A 22,697-nucleotide genomic window follows, 5' to 3' on the forward strand; every position below is an offset into this window, starting at 1 on the left:
TAAATACAAAATGCAAATTAAAATAAGATATCATTTGTTGTCCAAATTGGCAAAAATAAAAAAGACTGAAATAATCTATGTGGAAAATTGACTATTGTCAACACTGTTGGTGGTAGGACATAATGGTGCTTTCTTTTTGTAGTAACAAGCTATTCTTACAGAAAAGTTCAGAAAAAACACTTACAGAATAAAAGGTTAGGTAGTTTCTTACTAAAACATTAATTTTATTTTTTCCTGAAGATAGTAGTATATCCTGAAGTTCCTGCTTTCCTTTTCTCTCTTAATCCTCAGATGTCAATAAAGGGTACCTGAGGATGAGCACTCCTTTACTTCCATGCTAACTTTTTTATGCAGCTGTTGTTTCCCCTTGTGTTTCAGGATTTAATCAGGTCAGGGCAAGCTTTGTCTTTCTTTCTATTTATTTATTTATTTTATTGGAGACAGGGTCTCACTCTGTTACCCAGGCTGGAGTGCAGTGGCATCATCATAGCTCACTGCAACCTCCAACTTCTGGGCTTAAGCAATCCTCCTGCCTCAGCCTGTTGAGTAGCTGGGACTACAAGCACATGACACTATGCCAAGCTAATTTTAAAAAATTTTTTGTAGAGACTGGGTCTTGCTATGTTGCTTAGGCTGGTTTCAAACTCCTGGCTCAAGAGATCCTCCCATCTCAGCCTCTGAAAGTGTTAGCATTCCAAGCCAAAGCCTGTTTCTTGATACACTGACATCATTGAATTGGTTAATTCATTTTTCCTTCTGGTGGGCTGACACAGATTCTGCTTTCTACTCTTTTCCATATTATTACCTTGGACTCTTGCTCAATAGGTTCAAGAGCAAAGACTGAAGGTGACAAGCTCAAATTTTCTGTTTTCAAAAGCCACTATAAAGACTTTTTTTGTTTTCAGAAATATGTTAATTCCAATTAAACAAAACCATTTCTTCTGAAATCTTGAAATTCTCCATAGCCTCTAGTTTACCATCTACAGCAGACATGTTAAGCAACACAATAAATTACTCAAGGGAAAAATAAAATCCATGTCCTAGCTTTACTAACACTTCAGTCACTCCTATCTACTTATATGCTCCATTATGAAGAGAAACACATAAAAGTACAGAAAGTTTATCACACATGGTAGTATGCAAAGGTGATACAGCCTTCAGTTTTTTTTTTTTTTTTTTTGAGACAGAGTCTCGCTTTGTTGTCCAGGCTAGAGTGAGTGCCGTGGCGTCAGCCTAGCTCACAGCAACCTCAAACTCCTGGGCTCGAGTGATCCTTCTGCCTCAGCCTCCCGGGTAGCTGGGACTACAGGCATGCGCCACCATGCCCGGCTAATTTTTTATATATATATATCAGTTGGCCAATTAATTTCTTTCTATTTATAGTAGAGACGGGGTCTCGCTCTTGCTCAGGCTGGTTTTGAACTCCTGACCTTGAGCAATCCGCCCGCCTCGGCCTCCCAAGAGCTAGGATTACAGGCGTGAGCCACAGCGCCCGGCCTGTTTTTTTTTTTGAGACTGAGTCTCACTCTGTTCCCAGGGCTAGAGTGCCATGGTGTCAGCCTAGCTCACAGCAACCTCAAACTCCTGGCTCAAGTGATCCTTCTGCCTTAGTCTCCCAAGTAGCTGAGACTATAGGCATGTGCCACCATGCCCGGCTAATTTTTTTACATATGTATTTTTAGATATCCAGCTAATTTCTTTCTATTTTTAGTAGAGACAGGGTCTCCCTCTTGCTCAGGATGGTCTCGAACTCCTGAACTCAAATGATCTGCCTGCGTTGGCCTCCCAGAGAGCTAGGATTACAGGTGTGAGCCGCCACCCAGCCTTCAGTTTTCAAAAAAGCACAGCAGGTCAGTTTCCATTTGAAAAAATTTAATTTGTACATCCAAAACTTCCTGTACCTTTTTTGTACTGTGGTCTAAAATTGATTACCAACTTGGTTTCTGATTGTGGCAAAGCAATTAAAATTTGCAGGGGTGAAATGGGCATTGTAAAAATACAACAGGCAGCTCAGAAAACTGTTTTACTAAACCTCCTGCGGAGGAGCCCTATAGTGATGACAACATTTTCACTGAGAGAGGAATTTAAGAATATTCTATACTCTATACATAGGATATGAGAAGAGATTAAGGTCAGCAGGAGAATTTAAAATTGGAATATATAAAATCGCACTTTTCATATTCATCGTATGATTACAGACTTACATTCTGTTAACAACACAAAGCTTTCTTACCACATTAAAGAGAGAAGGTTGCAAAAGTGACACCACAACAGGCCTGAGGCAATGATTTCTATATCCTACCTGTCCCAATGACATCAAATCATTGCTGGACAGCTCCACCGAAGCTCGGGCGTTAACCCCTCCAAAAGGAGCCAGCAAAGATACCTTTAGTCCCAGCACAAGGCACACACAAGCTCATGGTCCTCATCTTGCTAGAAAGAAAACTGAGGAGCTGAGGGGTGAAGCAGAGACCATTCAATGCCTCAAAAAGCCAAGAGACGGTTAAGATGAGGTCGATCATAGACTTCTCTTTCTCCGTCTCCCTTTACTACTCCAGCCCTGGAGGAAGCCACAAGTGAGGAAAAGTTGTGGAAACAAGACGCGGGTGGGATAGGGTAGGGGACCTGAGAGACTTTAACACAAGCATTTGCCTTTGTCCCACACAAAATCACTTTTCCCTGCTCCTGCGGTCAGCTTCCCGCCAAAGAGGCAACTAGGCTTCGAGATGCCCACCGCGCCCTCACAGCCCTTCCCTGTGGGCCGCAGCCCACTTCTGGCCTCTGGGTGCCGGCCGGAGCTCCAAACCCAGCCGGCCTCTCGGGCACTGGCTTCCGAAGCCCGGCGCCTCCCTCAGCCCTGTCCCCCAGGTTCCCTCACCTCCACCCCCCGGGGCTCCCGTCAACGTCCCCTTTCTCCCTCAGGACGCCCCTGTGCCCGCCTCCCGCCGGGGGCCCAGCACACCGTTCCTTTCCAATCTTCACCGGCTGCCCTCCTTCTCCAGCGCCCACTTGGCGCAGCCCCCGCCCCCGGCCAGTCTCCTCAGCGAGCGGCCGCCTCCCAAGTCCTCCCGGCCCCGCCCTGCTGCCGAGCGGATACAGTTTGAAGCCCCTCAGGATCTCCCTGGCCCGCTCGTCCTTGGTTGACATGATGCGGCGGCCGCCGCCCGTGGCTCTCCCACTCTGGTCGTCGGAGCCTCTCTCCCACGGTGCCCAGGAGCTGATAACACAGCAGGAGCCGGGCCTGGAGACGTCGGGCGAGCAGCAACAGCGGCCAGACCCGGACCGGCCTTTCCCTCCCCTCAGCTCCCGCTCCTGATCCCTTCTCCTTCCCCCTAGCTTCGGAGCGCCAGTCCTGGAGCCAATGGACAGCCTGCCTCGACGATTGGCATCCTGATAAGCCAATAGAAATGCTCAGCGGCTTCGCAGGGACGAAGAGCGTCAATGGGGTGGGCCCTCCCCGGGAAGTCCCATAGGACAAAATTCTCATTTGATGTTGTTGCCTAGAGTTTGCCCCAGCGGAGGGTTGGCTTGAGATCTTCAGAGGCTCGAGGTGCCTGCTTCCGCCGCTGAGCACACTAGCCATCTGAGACGACAGCGGGTGGCACTGAGCGATGTGACAGAGACTACATTTCCCAGCATCCCAGAGGAGTGCCCAGGGGACCACAGATCCCAGCACACCACAAAGAGGCCCAGGGACTACAAATCCCAGCAGTCCCTGCGCTCCGGTTTTCTGTAACTTAGACTCCACTGTGCCGCGCAGTGTGCGCAAATTCATAAACCCGCCTGCAGAGTTGGTGGTTTCTGAATCTCGAGACTTGAAACCACGCAGGAAGACCCTTCTCAACCTCATGAGAAGATGACAGCCCACAGAGAGTTTACTTCTGTTAACATGGAACTCAGAAATCTTCTGCAAATCATGGTAAGGCTGAAAACAACAAACAAAAACTCTGATGAAACCATGAAAGACAATATAACAAAATGACTTATTTAAATCGTGCTTGTTTGTTGGTCTGAGGCGCCTTTTACGTGTTTTGCAGGGGTTTCTGGTGTGTTCTTGCTTTGAACCGGGAGAATTATGGGTTGTATACTCAAAATATCAATACAGAAAGGGACTTTAAAGAATTTGCTAATCCAACCCCTGTTGTTTTTACGTGTGAAGACATTTGAGGCCCAGAGGGGCGAAGTGATTGGCCACATATCACAGCAAGTTGGGGCAGAGTTAGAATTCGGCCCTAAGTCTGCTGACTTGGAGTCTGGGCTCTTTGCACCACACTAAGGAGGTGATATTTTTAGCAGCATGGCAATGTGATTATTATTCTTGATGAACAGTTTTCCCATCCAGAGTTGAAACACTCAGAGGTTAGGTGGCATTTATTTGGTGGATTTCTTGCAAGTGAGGGAATGTGATATTTGTTTATCTTCAGACTAGATAGGACTTGGTGTTTTGTTCTTTCTTTGTCACTGAAGGTGACATTTAATGTGATTTCAGGAAGTAGGTAAAATTGCAGTGTAAGCCACGGTTTCCTTGGAGACCTCCTATGTCCTTTCCTTGGCCTTCCTTCCTCTTCCTGTCATCCCTTTCACCCATCTGGGCACCCATCCAATTTTTTCTTCCATGTAATTCAACAAACATGTTTTCAGCTTCTGTTATTTGTCAGGCATTAAGTGGGTAAAAGGTGAAAGACATGGTCACTGACACCAGGAAGATAACTATCTATTTAGGGAAATAAGGAGACTACACTGTGATTCAAGATGGAGTGTAATAAGTTGGGTAAAAGCAATGACATCAGAATGCTACCGAGGCCTTAATGGGGAGGTTTACTCCAGTTGGCAAAACTTTATGGAGGAGGCGGCATTTGAACTTGAAAGATAGGTAGGATTTTTTTCTATGTTAAAAAAATGTTATCTTAAAATTTTTTTGTTGATGGGATGTAACATACATACAGTAAGGGAACAATTTTCACATACGTATGCACTCCTGTCCTCACTACCCAAATCAAGATATAGAACATTTCCAGCACACCTTGTGCTCCTTCCCAATCAGTATTTTGTCCTCACATCTGAAGATAACCACTCTTCTGACTTTATCACCATAGATGTTTTGTCTGTTCTTGAATTTTACTTAAATGTAATCACAGAGTATGTACAGTATAGTATGTATCTGGCTTTTTTTATTCATCAGTATTTTTGTGAGATTCACCCATGTTGTGTGTAGCTTTTTCTTTTAATTGCTGAATAGGCTTCCATTGTGTGTGTATGCTGCAATTTATTCTGCTGTTAGTGTACATTTGAGTTAATCATTTTTGGACTATTATTAACAAAGCTTCAATGAGCATTCTTATGTTTCTTTTTGTGAACAAGAGCACACATTTTCAGGAGAGGAGGATATACATATGATCAGTGATAGTAGGTATTGCCAGTTTTCCAAAATGTTTGTACAACTTTATGCCTTTACCAGCAATATAAGAGTTCTAGTTATGCTTTTCAACACAGAGTGTTTGTTGTCAGTCTTTGTAATTTTAGCTATTCTGGCTAAAGGTGGTATCTCCTTAAGGTATTTATTTATATTTTTTTCTGATGTGTTGAGCATCTTTTAATATGCTTACTGGCTATTTGAATGTCATCTTTTGTGAGGTGCCTGGTCAAGTCTTTTCCCTACTTTTAAAATTTGGGCTGTCTGTCTTACTGATTTAGAGGTTTTTTTTTTTTGTTTTTCTTTTTTGAGACAGTCTCACTCTGTTGCCCTGGCTAGAGTGCTGTGGCGTCAACCTAGCTCCCAGCAAACTCAAACTTCTGGGCTCAACCGATCCTTCTGCCTCAGCCTCCCCAGTAGCTGGGACTACAGTCTGCCTCAGCCTCCCGAGTGGCTGGGACTACATGCATGCGCCACCATGCCCGGCCTGATTTAGAGTTCTTTACATAGTCTGGATATGGAGTTTTTTGTCTGATATATGTTTTGCAAATGTCTTTTCCAGGGCTGTGGCTTGTCTTTTCACTCTCTCACTGGTGTCATTTTAAACAGAATTTTTTTGTTGCTTTTTACAGACAGGGTCTTGCTATGTTGCCCAGGCTGCAGTGCAGTGGCTATTCATGGGTACAATCATAGTATACACTACAGCCTTGAACTCTTGGGTTCAAGTGATCCTTTTGCCTCAGCCTCCCAAGTAGCTGAGGCTACAGGCATGTGCCACTGTGCTGGGCAAGCAGAAATTCTTAATTTTTTTTTTTGCTGTTGTTAAGACAGGGTCTCATTCTTGCCTAAGCTAGAGTGCAGTGGTGTCATCATAGCTCACTGCAACCTCAAACTCCTGGGCTCAAGCGATCCTCCTGCCTCTGCCTCCTGAGTAGCTGGGACTACAGGCATGTTCTATCACACCTGGCTAATTTTTCTATTTTTTTGTAGAGATGGGGTCTCACTCCGTTGCTCAGGGTGGTCTCAACTTTCTGGGCTCAAGTGATCCTCCCACATTGGCCTCCTAAAGTGCTGGGATTACAGGCATGAGCCATTGTGCCTAGCCTAAAATTCTTAATTTTAATGTGGTGCAGTAATTCAGTTTTTTCTTTTATGGTTAGTGCTTTTTACATTGAATTTAAGAAATCTTTACCTATATAGTTGGTAGGGTTCTTGCAGGCAGATATGAGAGAAGAACATTGCAAAAAAGAGCACAGAGCTAGTGTGAGCATAGGCCTGGTGTCTGAGAGGGAAGGACTAAGTCTTGCTGGACATGGGAGTTTGGGCTCTGAAGGAGATGGGGTGAGACACAGCTGGAAGAGTTAAGAGGGAGGCACACTATGAAAGTCTCTAACTGCACCCGTGGAGTCTGCACGTCATTTTGGAGGAAATAGAGGCATTGCTGCAATATTTATGAGTCAAACAGAACTCAGTTGTCTTCCTCCTGCTCCCAAACTTTCCCTTCCTCCTCCATGTTAACTGAACACCAGCTCCAGATAGCTCTGGCTTCCCAGTCCAGAATCCTAGATGATATCTAGGATTCCTTCCCTTCCTTTTCCTGCATTCAACTGGTCATCAAGTCTTACAGATTCTAGAGTCTGAAAGTCTCCACTGAAGACCCTGACTTTACCACAATGCAATATGTCAATGTTACAAAATTGTACTTGTACTCCGTGACTATATACAAATAAAAAATAAATGGGAAAAAAACAAAGATCTCCAGCAATGTCCTTTCTTTTTCATCTCCAACTGTCACTACCTTTGTTCAAAATCTCACAATCTCTTATCTGGAATAAATCAGTTACCTCAAGGGTTTCTGTGCCTCCAGCTCTCTCCACATCCAAATCCATTCTATAGCACCTAGCATGATCATTCTAAATTGTAATTATTCATACCTCTTCTCAGCTTAAAAAGCCAAATAGTCCCCCAGTATCCTTAAGATAAAATAAAACTCCCTTCACCTAGCTTATGTCCTTTGTCATTTTTCCAGATTCAACTCAAGCCTTATCTCCTTTGGAAGCCTGCTCTAAATTATTTCTTCCCTGGGTACAGTCAGGAGAGCCTTATCTGTACCCCCAGGTTGCCTATGACAACCCTCTGTCACAGCTGGGCAGGCCTGTTTCTCCCTAGGGGCTGTGAGATCTCCAAGATAGGAACTTGCTCTACTTAGGTTTTTACTGGGTATAGTACCTGGCATGTGGATTCTAAAACCCTGATGACCTGACTCCAGCTCTGTACCCTTCACTTCTCACCCCTGAACCCTGGATTCAAGCCACTCCAGGTCTTTTTTCTGCATTAGTATATGCTGCACAGTGCAAGCTGTGACTATAGTCACTACTGCCTTTTCTTCCACTTTTTGCCTGGAAAATGCCTGTTTTTTCTTCCCCAATCTATTTTCTGTGCTTCCAAAGTGTTGTCAGATCGCTCATAGCACTTAACACATTGGCACTTTGGAGGGCAAGAACCTTGGTTTATCTTCATGGAACTTTTTAGAACATAATAGGTGCTAAGAAACTTTTTGAATAAATGAATGAATTGGTTGGCGCTAGCCTCCTTTGCATCTGTTCTGATTTCTGCACTCTAAAGCACAAGGGGCAAATAGGGCTTGTGTTCTCATCTTCAAGATCTGAAAGTCTGTGGTGTATACTTTAAAACAATCAGTTTAAGTGTTCAGTTATGTGGCATTTCTTAGCCATCTTCCCAGTGGAGTTGGTAAACACCAAATGCAACGCTACGAATGACATTTTGGTCATAGAACCATTGTTGGCTCACCCCATGTCTTGCTTATTTTAAAATATTTTCTGAATAGATGTCAAGAACATGGTCTTTGGCTTCAGATAGCCTGGGTTTCAAAGTAGGCTTTGCCACTTACTGACATTTGGACTTCTTGGCTTAATTAACTCACTTGAAAAATGGGACTAATATCGCAAGCCATAGTTATGAGAATTCAGCGAGATAATGCATGAACAGCACCTGGCACATGGAAAAACTCTCAATAAATGTAATTGTTAGGTTTAACATGTCTCCGTACTCTGGGGTTTCGCAGTCGCCATAGGGAGCTCCTGAAAGAGAAAGCTCAGCCTAAGGGGATGGATTCGGGCCTATCACGTTGATAGCAACGATTGGACCGTAGTACCGCCAGGCTGCATTCCGCTCTTGCGGATCCTCCGCCCAATTCCCCGGCTGCAGCCTCTTCCCCGGCCCCCGCCCCACTGGAGGTCCCAGGCTGTGAACGCAGCCAGGGAACCTTGTGTGGGCGGAACGCAAGTGCGGTGGTGGGAGGCTTCCGGGGGAACCACACGGGCGACGGGTCGGCGGAGGCAGAAAAGCGCCGGACGCCGGGCCGATCATGGACGCTTGACAACCTGCGGGCAGTCGCCGGGAGGCCGAGCCAGCGACTAAGAGGACCAAGAGGTGGCACGGACAGGTAGGGGATGGCGAGAGGGCAGGCCGCGCGGGGCCAGAGCGCCAGGTTCGGCCAGACTGTCCCGCTTCGCGCCAGCCGCCAGGAAAGCCAGCGGCCGTGCCGCCCCGCCCCCGCCTGGGGGTGCGCGCCCCTTTGCTCTTTACTCCACGCCGGCGACCCTGCTTGCAGCCAGCCGTCCGCCCAGAAGTCCACCCCACCTTGCGACCCTCACCTTCAGCACTTTGGCTGTCCTCACTCCTCCACCTCCCCAAAACTGCCCTTTTGCCCCTCTCCAGTCCATCAAAATAGCGCCCTCCCCGCGACAGGAATTTATCTCCGCTCTGTCTTTAGCCTCTTCCTCCGGTCTCCAGAAGAAAGCGACTAGCATCGTCTCCTTACAGTCTCTGACCTCACAGGCTTTGCTCCTTAGGCCAAAATCTTTTGGAGGGACCGAAGTTTCTCTCCAATTCCCTACCCCTCTCTACCCTCATCTCCTTCCATTCAGTCTCTTGGCTGAGATCCCATCTCACTCTTCACACATGTCCACTTGGAAGAGTGGTTTTGTTTCTCTTCTACTTACCACCACCTACCCATAGTCCTCCCCTTCTCTTCCCCTCTGTTCTTCCTCTCACTCTCTCGTTTTCTTCCCTCTCCTTTTCCTTCCTTAGAACCGTTTGTTGCCTAGCACTTTTTCTGTTTCTGACAGGACCTTTTTGGGTAACCCTAAGTGAGGCAACATGCTTGTTTTTCTAATTCTGTGGAAGGGCTACCCATCTGTGTGCCTGCCTCCACAGGAAAACATAGGGCTTTTTTTTTTTTTTTTGCACTGAATTATCCTTCTTTAAATTGTTCTGTGCTTCTCTCTACTATATCTTTTTTCCTTCATTTTGTTACACTGCCCCAATATGTATTATTCTTGGAGGAGAAATCTCTTCTTTTTTTTTTTTTTTTTTTTTTTTTGAGACAGAGTCTCACTTTGTTGTCCAGGCTAGAGTGAGTGCCGTGGCGTCAGCCTAGCTCACAGCAACCTCAAACTCCTGGGCTCGAGTGATCCTTCTGCCTCAGCCTCCGAGTAGCTGGGACTACAGGCATGCGCCACTATGCCCGGCTAATTTTTTTTTTATATATATATATCAGTTGGCCAATTAATTCCTTTCTGTTTATAGTAGAGACGGGGTCTCACTCTTGCTCAGGCTGGTTTTGAACTCCTGACCTTGAGCAATCCGCCCGCCTCGGCCTCCCAAGAGCTAGGATTACAGGCGTGAGCCACAGCGCCCGGCCGAGAAATCTCTTCTTATGTGGGACTCCTATAGAGTATGCAATGTGTCCACATACACTTGACCTGTAATTAGACTACACAATTGAGAGACCCTCCTGTACCTTATGTCTTTGGGCTGGCAGTACAATGTCTTCATTGTTTTCCCACATCTTTTTATTATTTTCTTGAGGTTTTGTATGAGTTCTGAAGTCATTTGGTAAAATATCACATATCAGGAGGCCAAATAGAGGGATTTTTCCCATGGACTTACACAGAATGTATTTTCTTAGTTTGAATATGTTGCTGTTTATCTTTCAGCACAATCCCCCCCTTTTCCTATGCTTAAATGACTTATTAAATGAGACATCTTTCTTTTTTTTTTTTTTTTTTCTTTTTTTTTTTTTTTGAGACAGAGTCTCACTTTGTTGTCCAGGCTAGAGTGAGCGCCATGGCGTCAGCCTAGCTCACAGCAACCTCAAACTCCTGGGCTCGAGCGATCCTTCTGCCTCAGCCTCCCGAGTAGCTGGGACTACAGGCATGCGCCACCATGCCCGGCTAATTTTTTTTTTTTATATATATATCAGTTGGCCAATTAATTTCTTTCGATTTATAGTAGAGACGGGGTCTTGCTCTTGCTCAGGCTGGTTTTGAACTCCTGACCTTGAGCAATCCGCCCGCCTCGGCCTCCCAGAGAGCTAGGATTACAGGCGTGAGCCACCACGCCCGGCCGAGACATCTTTCTTGTCTGCTTTTTGTGTCTTCTTTGTCTGCATCTGCCTATAGATGGGATTCTGATGACACAGCGGGAGCTGTAACTGATTGCTTTGTTTACATCTGGTGCCTTATGTATGGGCAATATCATCTGTTTCTTAAGCACAGTCTATAAATGAGTGGATATAAACAGCTACGGAAAAACTCCTGCATGTTTCTTTAGGTCCTCTTCAGGTTGAAGGACTTAGAAGGTGTTGGTTCTGGGAGAAAGGCAGATGGGGATGAAGTAACTTTCACAAAGTGTATTTCAAACCTCAGAATTGAGGACAAGATCTCTTTAACTCCAGGTTGAACAGTACCCATCTCACAAAGTGGTAATTGTGTATGGAATCAGGAACTGTTTTTTCTATATGAACACTATAAAATTAAAGTATTCTTTTGTCTGATCCAGCATTAAATAGGCATAGTCTTTGCAAAGTAGAAGGAAGAATGACTGACACATGTTTCTTTTGGACAGATTTCAAAGCCAGAGAATGGCAGGTGAACAGAAACCCTCAAGTAACCTCCTGGAACAGTTTATTTTATTAGCCAAAGGTACCAGTGGCTCAGCCCTCACTGCTCTCATAAGCCAGGTGTTGGAGGCTCCTGGAGTATATGTTTTTGGAGAACTGCTAGAGCTGGCCAATGTGCAGGAGGTAAGAGTGGTTTCCAAACAATTCTCTGTCTTCTTTGTTCCAAGCCTTTCTATGATTCTCCATGTTTCCAAGGAATTTCAGTGTTAAAGTATCACAAACCTGTGAGGTACCCTGTTGAGGGAGGGATGGGAATTAGTGGGGCAGAGGAAGAGATTAAGGATGATGTCTTGGGCTCCTTTCAATAAGTATTTTCCTCTCAACTTGGGTAAAATTAGATTGGGTTGCCAATAATCTGAAAGATAGTAAAAAATTGAATTGATCCTGATAAATTAAAAAAGTAGTGCTATAAGCATGGACTGATGTTTACTAGGGGTAGTTTCAGGCATTCTTAGGGATAAAAAACCTCCAGTGCAATATAGATTAGGAAGATTGGTCAGGGACATACATAGCAGAGACTTACTGTTGTTGAACATGAGATCGACATGAATAGGAGTATATTGTTCCTGTGGAAGAGGGCAATGTTGTGCTAAAGAAGACCTGTTAAAAGATATGACATGAAAAGCTGGGAATTAATCCATTTTGCTTTATTTGCTTGCTTGTTTGATTGTTGGTATTTTTTTTTTTTCCTTTTTGCTTGGGGAGAGATGTAATGATTGTTGGTACTAAAGCCTTGGGTACCCAGTTTTGGTCATTGTGCCTGAGAAATGAGAAGATCTGTTGAAGAATGACCAGATGGAACAGAGATATGAAGCAACCTATACCTTTCAACCTCTGCTTCCCACTTAGGATGCTTTTATTTATTTATTATTTGAGAAAAATCTGTGAACATCTTTCTTGTTTGTTGCAGGGAGTGGTGCTCAGGAGCTTTTGGTGGGTTGGTGGGGCAGGTCCCCTTCCTCTTACCATCATAGGCTTCTGGCTGTGAAGATGGTGCTGGTGCTGTAGATGTCCACCATGCACAGATTTGGGTGGTGGCACTCCTTGTAGATCATATGCTAGATACTGCTTAGAGTGGCCCTGGTGTTCTTGTTGGTAGTGGTTTGCAAATAGGGGATGGCCAGCTTTCTGGGCAGTTCGTCATCTTCATGACCACTGTGACTCCTGCTGTCGGCTGCCAGCTCCACACCCACAGCCAGTTTTAACAGTAGTTGCAGTGAATCAGCCAGTTGTAACAGAAAGAGTAGTGGTCCTCAGGTTATTAGGCTTGGTGCTGTATGTCTGCTTATTCCTCTTTATCAGGAAACTGGAGCAGTTTCCCCACAGCCATCCATTGTAGATGCCCACACATGGCTCCTCTCCCTGTGATGGCCAGAGATAAAATGAGCCACTTTTACCTTTCAATTGTACATTTTTGTTTAATGTCAGTATTGCTTGCTAAACTGGCTCTTTTAGGATAAGGGTCAGGATAAGGGTCAGGATAAGATCTGTTGTGCTTACCATTGTTTCCTTAGAGCTGAATACATAGCCTAACACACAGTAGGCTTTCAGTAAAAATTTATCAGATGCGGAAAATGAATTCTCTGAGAGAGGTTTGAGAACTGGGTTGAAATGAACTGGGTTCATTTTTCAACAGAGGAGATAGCCAAGGAGTAATATGTTCCTTGAGGTTCATGACAAGCCTGAATGAATATGCCAAGTGGTTGTTTTATTTTTTTTTAATTTAGAGAATACTTTATTAGTTTTTATAATCAAACCCATATAGATAAGACCTTACATATTTAATACAGTGCATTACCCCTGTACAAATGGAAAAACAAATTAAGTTTAACGTTTCTAGACCAATATGGCTGTTAATTTCTGTACAATGCCAATTCAACACGTAAACTGGGATACTTTTTCCAAAGTTGACAGCACAGCTAAAGTTTCCAAAAATTCAAATTATATATATATGTGTGTGTGTGTGTGTGTGTGTGTGTATGTATATATATATATGTATATATATATAAAGACCAATAATAGCAGTATGTTATGCATCAGTAGCAGCAACAGCTTTTCCAGGTTCTGCGGTCATCTGAACAATATTATAGAGATATCAGCACACTCCATTAAAAAAAAAGGGGAGGGAGGGAGAGGTAAAAAAACAAAACCTCAGAAAACAGCAAAGTTCTGTTACTGTTGTGGTACCTGGCACCATTTTTTTTAAACTTCTGAGTCATCTGGAAAGAAAACATTCTAGAGTAACATCATTAAAAACAGCTCTGATAAAGCACAGTCACTACTACATATCATAAAACAGGTACAAGATATTTTGCATTCACAGAGGTATTATACAGTACTGTCCTACATCTATAATACTAGAGGATACAATTAAAAAGGCATTATTTGAGACTTCATTCTACTTTTCCAGCAGAGGGCCCAAAGGATGGTATGACACAGCTCTAAAGAAATGCACCTTCGTAAACAGGATTTCCTTTCATTCACGGCACAGTTCTAGGTATTCACTGCTCTTAATGAACCTAAGATAAAACTGTTAAAAAAAAACAAAAAGAAAAAGAAAGCTAGGGGGAAGGGGAAGGAACCATTGGATTCATACAAAGATAACTGAGTGGAGGCAAGCAAGACCCAGCCTAACTAGTATTTTACCAGATCTGTCATGTTTGAATGGTGAGAGCTCTGTGGGAAAAAGGAGACGCCAAGTAGCACTTCAAAGCTGCAGACCACAACCAAAACACAGCATCATTTCAAACAGAAGCAGTTGCTACAAATGGTTGTTTTGCAACTGTGGAAGGTTGGTTAAGAGGAGATAGATGATGGAGCTGCTGGCCGCGCTTGCTGTGGGTGGGGGTTGTGGCCCGAGCTTCGGGGCAGTCGCCATGTCCCGGGTTGTAGATGGCCCCGGCAGGCCCAACTCCAGGCCTCAGGACCCCTTGCTCCCCCTCAGAGACGTTCCCGGGTGCCAGCACCTCCCCACCAGCCCCGGCTCTCCCACCCACCCTTCCAGATTCTCCTCTTTTCTGGGGCCCCAGCGCTGGTCCTCTTGCAACCACCAAGGGACTTGAGCTGGGCCAACTGGGGGCCCAGCCTCGGGTGCTCCCTGTGGGCAGTTGGTGTCTGCAGTGCAACACCTGTGTGAGCCCGTTAGCTGTTCCCTGCAGCTCTGCCCTGCAGGGCCCCACCCTGGGCTCCCTTTAGCCCACAAGTCCCCTGCCAAGACCCTGGAGAGGGTGTGGCAACTCTTCCCAGGCAGTTCTGGGACACCCGTGGGTTTGTTTTTGTTTCAGATTTTTCAAGTTTAGGGATTCTGCTCTTCTGTGGTGCAGACACAACTCAGCTTCTTGTAATTGCAGATAGCTCGAAATGTCTGGGCATCAGGGGAAGGTTCCACTTGCCCTTCACACCTGTCTTGTGAGAGCCTAGACCAGGGGTCCTCAAACTTGTTAAACAGGAGCCCAGTTCACTGTCCCTCAGACCGTTGGAGGGCTGTTGGAGAGTATGGGGCACATTCCACACATGCGCACTGTGGGCCCAGGACTAGTCCTGGCTGCTAAGCAGGACAGGCAGCAGCAGCAAAAATAATAAGAAAAAAAAAAAAGAGGAGATAGATGAAATTAAAGCCAAAAGACCTTATTGAGTTAGGCCAGTGGGAGAAGTTTGGGAGTATTTGCTCTAGAGAAAGTAGTCTGTTCCAGCTAGTTTTGTAATTGTCTGTCTGAAAGATGGGGGCTAGATTTGATGGTCTTTACCAGGTCTCTACTACCTTTGATTCAGGGATCTCAGGAGGTTCATAATAACCTCAGAAAGTAGATTGAGGTAGTAGGATTCTGGAGTTCTCATTGGGGTGCTTGGCAAATTGCCTTTATCTTCCCACACTTTGTGTTTTTCCCTATGTGAGCTCAGAATAAGCAAGTTGCTGTTCAGTGATCTGAAATTATGAGTGCAGTTCTTGGAATCTTTTTTTAAAAATGGCTAAAATTAAGTAGTATTGCTATTATTGTCTGCAGAATTCCACTTGTTATTCCTGTTTAGACTTTACTGAGTGTGGTAAATTGGAAGAGTATTTAGGAGCATGTTTGTGAGTCAAGAAAACCACCCAGTTAAGGTAATTGACAACAGAGCAGCTCTGGGCAGAACAGTGGCTCTTTCATTTTCCTTCTACAGATGGCTCTCTGCCATCAGTATCAGTGAAGAGTAAGTAATTTTAATGAAAATTTTTATTTGGGGCAGTGTGATATCCTGGTTTCCTGTCCCAGCCTGGCTTTCTGTCATACCTTATGCTGTGCTAATCTCTCCCAGGGTTCATAGTCCACATGTAGTCCTGAAACTTGGAACCAACCCTAAGCTTTGTTCAGTTTGGGTTGATAGTGGTTCATGCTGTACCTGCCAAGCTTGTGTGTAGACAGGGCTGCTTCATCTTTGTTTTAATGCAGAGGAACTCCTGAGAAAACTTGAACTGCTTCCAGTGCTTAATGCTTAATACTGTGTTTGTGTGGGGAGAGAGAGAAGCAGTTACTTGGGCATGCTATGTGTAGTATAAAACATAACCCTAAGTGAGAAAAATTAAATTTGGGGCTTTAATAATTTTATTTATCTTTTCCTAAAGAATCAGAGAGTTGGAATGGACCTCAGGGGCCAACTAATCAAACAGTTCACAATAAATGGCCATGGCATCTTTGGGACATGATCACCTGTTCCCTGTTTGAACACTACAGTGATTGGTAGACAACTTGATCTGTCGTGAACTTTTTTTTCCCCTTCTCAGCTTGCAGAAGGAGCTAATGCTGCTTATTTGCAGTTACTGAACCTGTTTGCCTATGGAACATACCCAGATTACATAGGTGAGTTGGTTAAGATTCTTTAAAAGACTTGTCTTAATGATGTTGCTCAGTTTGGAGATCATTGAGGTTTGAATATAAAGCCTGGGGGTGGAGGACTTCTTGACCTGGCTGTTTCCCATTTTACTGTGCTCTGTAGGTAAGCTCACAAAAGGAATTTCCCTCTTACCTTTTATTTTCCAGTGGGTAAAATGAGAACTGAGTGTATACTCTTCCATAAATGTAGGCCTTGTTTTTATTTTTCAGATGGGATTTTTTTTTTTTTTTGAGGCAGAGTCTTGCTTTGTTGCCCAGGCTAGAGTGAGTGCCATGGCATCAGCCTAGCTCACAGCAACCTCAAACTCTTGGGCTCATGCAATCCTGCAGCCTCAGCCTCCCGAGTAGCTGGGACTACAGGCATGTGCCACCATGCCTGGCTAATTTTTTCCATATATATTAGTTGGCCAATTAATTTCTATTTATAGTAGAGATGGGGTCTCACTCTTTCTCAGGCTGGTTTTGAACTCCTGACCTCGAGCAATCCTCCCGCCTCGGCCTCCCACAGTGCCAGGATTACAGGCATGAGCCACCGCACCTGGCTGTGGCATCAGCCTAGCTCATAGCAACCTCAAACTCCTGGGCTCAAGCAATCCTCCTGCCTCAGCCTTCCGAGTAGCTGGGACTACAGGTGTACGTCACCATGCCCCGCTAATTTTTTCTATATATATTAGTTGGCCAATTAGTTTCTTTTTTTTATTGGTAGTAGAGACAGGGTCTCGCTCTTGCTAAGGCTGGTTTCGAACTCCTAACCTTGAGAGATCCGCCCGCCTTGGCCTCCCAGAGTGCTAGGATTACAGGCGTGAGCCACCGCGCCCGGCCTTTTTTTAATTTTTTTTTTTTTTTTTTTGAGACAGGGTCTCACTTTGTTGCCCAGGCTAGAGTAAGTGCCGTGACGTCAGCCTAGCTCACAGCAACCTCAAACTCCTGGGCTCAAGCAATCCTCCTGCCTCAGCCTCCCAAGTAGCTGGGACTACAGGCATGCGCCACCATACCCGGCTAATTTTTTCTATATATATTAGTTGGCCAATTAACTTCTTTCTATTTATAGTAGAGATGGGGTCTTGCTCTTGCTCAGGCTGGTTTTGAACTCCTGACCTTGAGCAATCTGCCCGCCTCGGCCTCCCGGAGTGCTAGGATTACAGGCGTGAGCCACCGCGCCCGGCCTTAATTTTTATTTATTTGTTTTTTGAGATGGGGTCTTGCTCTGTCACCCGGGCTGGAATGCAGTGGTGCTGCAGCCTCAAACTCACTGCAGCCTCAAACTCCTGACCTCAAGTGATCCTCCTGCCTCAGTGTCCTGAGTAGCTGGGATCATGCCTGGCTCAGATGAGATTCTTGAGAACTGGTATTTGCAGGGCACTTGGAGTGCTGTGAAATGTCAGATACCTACTTGTAACATATCTCAGTGTTGTAAATATTATCAAAATAATAAATAATATCACCATATTGAAGAAAATTTGGAAAATAGATTTTTAAAAAGTCACTCATAGTTGTACCTCCATTTAATACCATTATCCTTAGGGTGCTGGACTTTATGCTTGTGTTTTCTATTACATAGGTGTAATGAGATTATCCAATTTTATGTCTATTTCCTACTTATTTCATAAGCATTTATCCATGTTTTAAGTCTTGTAAGACTCTTTTGTAGGGCATTTGAGTCATTTTAAATTTGAATCTTAAATATCAGGAATGAGGTACTTGAATGTCCAAACATTAACTTACCTTCCACTCAAACAATTTTTTTCTGGCTCTCCTAGTTTTTTTTTTTTAGTGGTATGACAGTAGCCTGATACTCAGGGGGTTCCTTGCTATATCCCTAACTACTCACTGGTCATATCTACTTATTCTGTGCTGCTGTCACACTGGACAGTTTGCCACTACCTGATACACATTTTTTCTGATCTTTGCTTTATTCCAATGAGTGTGTCCTCTGTTTCCATCCTCACTTACCAAACAGGCAGCATTGCACAGACTCTGGAGCCAGAATGACTGCGTTTATGTTCTAGCTTCATTTTCTTAGTTGTGTGTCCTTTGGCAAATTAAATAATTTTATATGCCTCAGTTTCCTTATCTGTAAAATGGGACTAATAAGTCCCATTTTATATATAATATAAATTCATTATCCTTTACCTACACTCATTGAGGCTAGATGTTTCAGAATTTAGAATTTTGGTGACTTTAAAAAGGTAATATGATGCATATGCCTTTTTATGTAACATTCCCAGAGAGGTGTGGGCAGCATCTGTAGCTAATTATATTCATAATTTTACAGCAAAACAAGTGAAGGTTCACAACTAGTGGAATAAAAAGCCTGCCTCAGTTCAGGTCAGGAATGAATTTCAGGTTAACAAAAAACAATCAGCTTGGATTCAGCTTTTTTTTTTTTTGAGACAGAGTCTCGCTTTGTTTTCCCAGGCTAGAGTGAGTGCCGTGGCGTCAGCCTAGCTCACAGCAACCTCAAACTCCTGGGCTCAGGCAATCCTCCTGCCTCAGCCTCCCAAGTAGCTGGGACTACAGGCATGCGCCACCATGCCCGGCTAAGTTTTTCTATATATATTAGTTGGCCAATTAATTTCTTTCTGTTTATAGTAGAGACTGGGGTCTCACTCTTGCTCAGGCTGGTTTCGAACTCCTGACCTCGAGCAATCCACCCGCCTCAGCCTCCCAGAATGCTAGGATTACAGGCAAGAGCCACCGCGCCCGGCTTGGATTCAGCTTTTTAGAATCCAAAATTATGGTTAAGGGATTGAGGACACTTGGAATCTATCTTGTAGGGTTGTTGTGAGGATTAACTGGATGTGTGTATGTACATCTGGATTTGTATATGCATTCACACACCATAAAGTTCGCTGTATATGTTACCTGAGGCTACTGCCCTTGCTATTGTTATCATTACTACTATTGTTAAAATTTTGCCTATTCCTCAAGGCTCATCTCAAACTCCATCTCTTCCACAAAGTCTTTCTTTTCATCTATACCTCCCAAATGAGATTGTATTCTCTCTTTCTTTCTCTTCCTCCCCTCCTTCTCTCCACCTCTCCCCTTCTTCCCCTTCCCCTCTTCCCTACAATAATTTGAACCCTTCTTCTGATAGTTCTGCCTTGCATTTGTGGCTATTGAAACATCTTATTGTAAGACTGAGGACAAGTCCAGGGCCATTGAGTTGCACAGCCCCAGGTGGTTGGTTTCCTTGGAGTTGTGCAGCACAGCTGCCCTGACAAAGCCTATCATATTCATCTTTTTTTTTTTTTTTTTGAGACAGGATCTTACTCTATTGTCAAGGCTAGAGTATAGGGGTGTCATCATAGCTAATTGGAGCCTCCGACTCCTGGGCTCAAGCAATCCTCCTGTCTCAGCCTCCCGAGTAGCTGCAACTACAGGCACACACTACCACGCCTAGCTAATTTTTTTATTTTGTAGAGATGGGGTCTTGCTGTTGCTCAGGCTGGTCTCGAACTCCTGGGCTCAAGCAATCCTCCCGCCTTGGCCTCCCATAGTGCTAGGATTACAGGAGTGAGCCACCGTGTCCAGCCCATATTCATACTTGATTTGCTTCAAGACAGAGCATCACACATGACAGATGCTCAATGAGGATGTGTTGAACTTAATTGAATGTCACAAAGGACACAGATAGTACTCTTTAAGATAATTGTCACATCATTTTGTTTGTTCATGCCTGGCTTTTCAGGAGACTAAGTGCCTTGTGTATAGAGACTGAATCTCTTTATCTTTGGAAGTACAGGGTCTTCCAGAGAAGACAGAAGGTGCTCACAGACTATTTGTCCAGTGAATAAGTGCAGAGTCATGACAGTGATTCAGTAGTAGAGTTGGTTTGGGGAGTTGGTGAGCTTATTCCATAAAAGAAATCCTAATTTTATTTTGTATCTTGATTTTTGTGGTGGGTGGGACTGAGCAGCCAACAAGGAGAGCCTGCCAGAACTGAGCACAGCTCAGCAGAACAAGCTGAAACATCTTACCATCGTGAGCTTGGCATCGAGAATGAAGGTACGGACTTGAAACCCTTCCTGTTTTCCTCCTCTCCCCAAGTCAAGTGTCTCATTGGCATCAATGAGGGAACTCCCAGCTACACACAATAGTCACATCATGAATGCATAACATTTGCTTGGCAAAGGAAAAAAGAGGAAAAGATAATTAAAATGGTATAGACAATTACTTTCTATTTCATATAGGAAAAGTAGTGATTATGAATTAGCAGGTCTTAGTTCTGGCATGTCATGGTGCCTCCTGTGGTGGGAGCATTTGCCTTGCTAATGGGAAACTGCTATTTAAAGATAGACATTTTTTTTAAACAGCAAGGTATCTCAAGACAAGTTAATAACTTCATCTGTTGCTCAGTGTGCAGTGGACTGTGCCCATGCTGAGGAAGAATTTGCTATGTTGGAGTTACTGAGAGGTAGATTTTTAATATTCTACCTTTCTCAGGGATTTTTAAGATTACTCTAATTGGAATTTTGCCTTATGTGCTAACTTTAGACCCTACCCTTCTATAAGATACCAGCTAATCTACTATATCTCCAAGTTCTCTGCCCCAGTTGGTACAGTGGTCCTCAAACTTTTAAAACAGGGGGCCAGTTCACTGTCCCTCAGACCGTTGGAGGGCCATTGGAGAGTGCGGCGCACATTCCACACATGCGCACTGTGGGCCCGGGACGAGTCGGCTGCTAAGCAGGACAGGCAGAGGTGGCAAAAACATCTGGTGGGCCAGATAAATGTCCTCGGCGGGCTTCATGTGGCCCACCGGCCATAGTTTGAGGACCCCTGGTTAGAATAAGCCTTGCAGTCAGCTGCTTGTAGTTATTAATAACGAAGGTCCAGATTTGGTTAATTTATAGTTGATTTTGGCTGTTTACCTAATCCCAGCCTAAGTGTCTTAAGTTTTAGTGGGACTATGCCTTTGAAAAAGTTTTTTTTTTTTTTGTATTTCTTCTCTGTGATACAGCTTGAAAATATACATTTGTTCTTGGATTGGCTTTTCAATTGCTAAAATCATTTTGCCTAATCTAGTCATAAATTTCTGATTCTCAACCTGGCATTTCAGGCAGGCCTGTTTTGTTGGGAAATGAAGACCTGACTTTTTTTCTTGTCTTGATCATGGACTTCTCAAGTGTAGTAAAGAGTAGGAGTGACCTGTTTTTTTATTTCTGTAACCTGTCATTGTAAGCCCACCTGCTGCCCCTGGATATGACACCTTTAGCCATAAAAAACCCTTCTAGGTATATTTGCTGTTACTCTCTTCTCTGTACATATCTTCCTCCTGTCTGTTCGTACAGATTTGATCACTATTAATTTCCAAACTGGTAGTCATGTGTCAGAGGATTTGCATCCTTGCAAATTATATATTTAGATATCTTATTATATTATAAGATATATATTATATATTTAGATATCTTATTAATTATATTAGTATATATTATATACTAGATATATATTATATATTTAGATATCTAAATATATTTAGATATCTAATTATATATTAGATATATATATTATATATTTAGATATCTTATTATCTTGGAGTCATGCAGAATATTGGTACAGCCCATTAAAGAACCATAGTTGGGGAATTAATACTGGTTGCAAGAGTGAGAAAACAAATGTAAACTTCAGGATGACCTCTGAGCTGGAAGTTCCCACTGGGCACCTGTAGATGGAAGTGCTGGTCTGAAAGTTTTTTGCTTGTACTCTGCTGTGTGAGCAGACAATTCTTTCTTATAGTGTCTGGGATCTATTGGTGGTTTATGATGATCTGGCATTTTATGCAAAGTCTACAAGCTTCCAGAAGGTGGCAGAGTGGCATATACTGAGCATTTCCCTTTCTCTCCTCTGGAAGGAGTTTTTAGAGTCTCTAAGGGTGCTCCAGCACATGATAGCTAAAGTTCAGGAGGGAAAGTTCAGGAGGCAGAAAACCAGGAGGATGCTTTCTTATATGCTATGGTCTTGTTTGGGTCTCATAGGTCTCACAGTTCACTTATCCATCTTTTGTTGCCCCAGATATTAATAATTACCACTAGTCTGCATGTCCCAAGCCAGAGGCAGCTGTTGGCTATGTGGGTAATACCTGCATTTTCATTAATGCTTGCCAGATGGTTTTTATAACGATCACATGGCCTTATCTGCAGTGTATCCCCTACTCCGTGCTGCTGAAGGACCTGGAGATGCGGAATCTCCGGGAACTAGAAGACCTCATCATTGAGGCTGTCTACACTGACATCATCCAGGGCAAGCTGGACCAGCGAAACCAGCTGCTGGAAGTGGATTTCTGCATTGGCCGTGACATCCGAAAGAAGGATATCAATAATATTGTCAAGACCTTGCATGAATGGTGAGGCTGAAAGAAGGAGAAGAATATTTAGCATGTCCTTTGTGTCTCTGCTTGTAAAAATGTGATCTCTTGGTGTCAGCT

General features: G+C 43.9%; 2 protein-coding genes across 7 annotated transcripts in view; one reads left to right on the forward strand and one right to left on the reverse strand.

The window, feature by feature from the left end:
* Positions 1-3,354, reverse strand: part of PDE6D (phosphodiesterase 6D) — a 61,370-nt gene extending 58,016 nt beyond the window's left edge. For both annotated transcript variants that reach the window (XM_012735334.2, XM_012735333.2), the window contains exon 1: positions 3,098-3,354. In XM_012735334.2, coding sequence (XP_012590788.1) covers positions 3,098-3,147 — 50 coding nt within the window. In that variant the 5' untranslated portion in view covers positions 3,148-3,354. The remainder of the gene's footprint in view (positions 1-3,097) is intronic.
* Positions 3,355-3,645: 291 nt separating this feature from the next.
* The window catches only part of COPS7B (COP9 signalosome subunit 7B), a 31,521-nt gene continuing 12,469 nt past the window's right edge, over positions 3,646-22,697 (forward strand). For 3 of the 5 annotated variants that reach the window (XM_076006043.1, XM_076006041.1, XM_076006042.1), the window contains exons 1-4: positions 10,852-11,522; positions 16,162-16,237; positions 20,190-20,278; positions 22,414-22,616. In XM_076006043.1, the coding sequence (XP_075862158.1) occupies positions 11,328-11,522; positions 16,162-16,237; positions 20,190-20,278; positions 22,414-22,616 (563 nt within the window). In that variant the 5' untranslated portion in view covers positions 10,852-11,327. Of the gene's footprint in view, positions 3,920-8,637; positions 8,880-10,851; positions 11,523-16,161; positions 16,238-20,189; positions 20,279-22,413; positions 22,617-22,697 lie in introns of those variants that run through there. The other 2 variants (XM_012735332.3, XM_012791627.2) reach the window with 2 other exon arrangements.

The sequence above is a fragment of the Microcebus murinus genome, chromosome 8 (genome assembly GCF_040939455.1).
Source record: "Microcebus murinus isolate Inina chromosome 8, M.murinus_Inina_mat1.0, whole genome shotgun sequence".
Lineage (NCBI taxonomy): Eukaryota > Metazoa > Chordata > Mammalia > Primates > Cheirogaleidae > Microcebus > Microcebus murinus.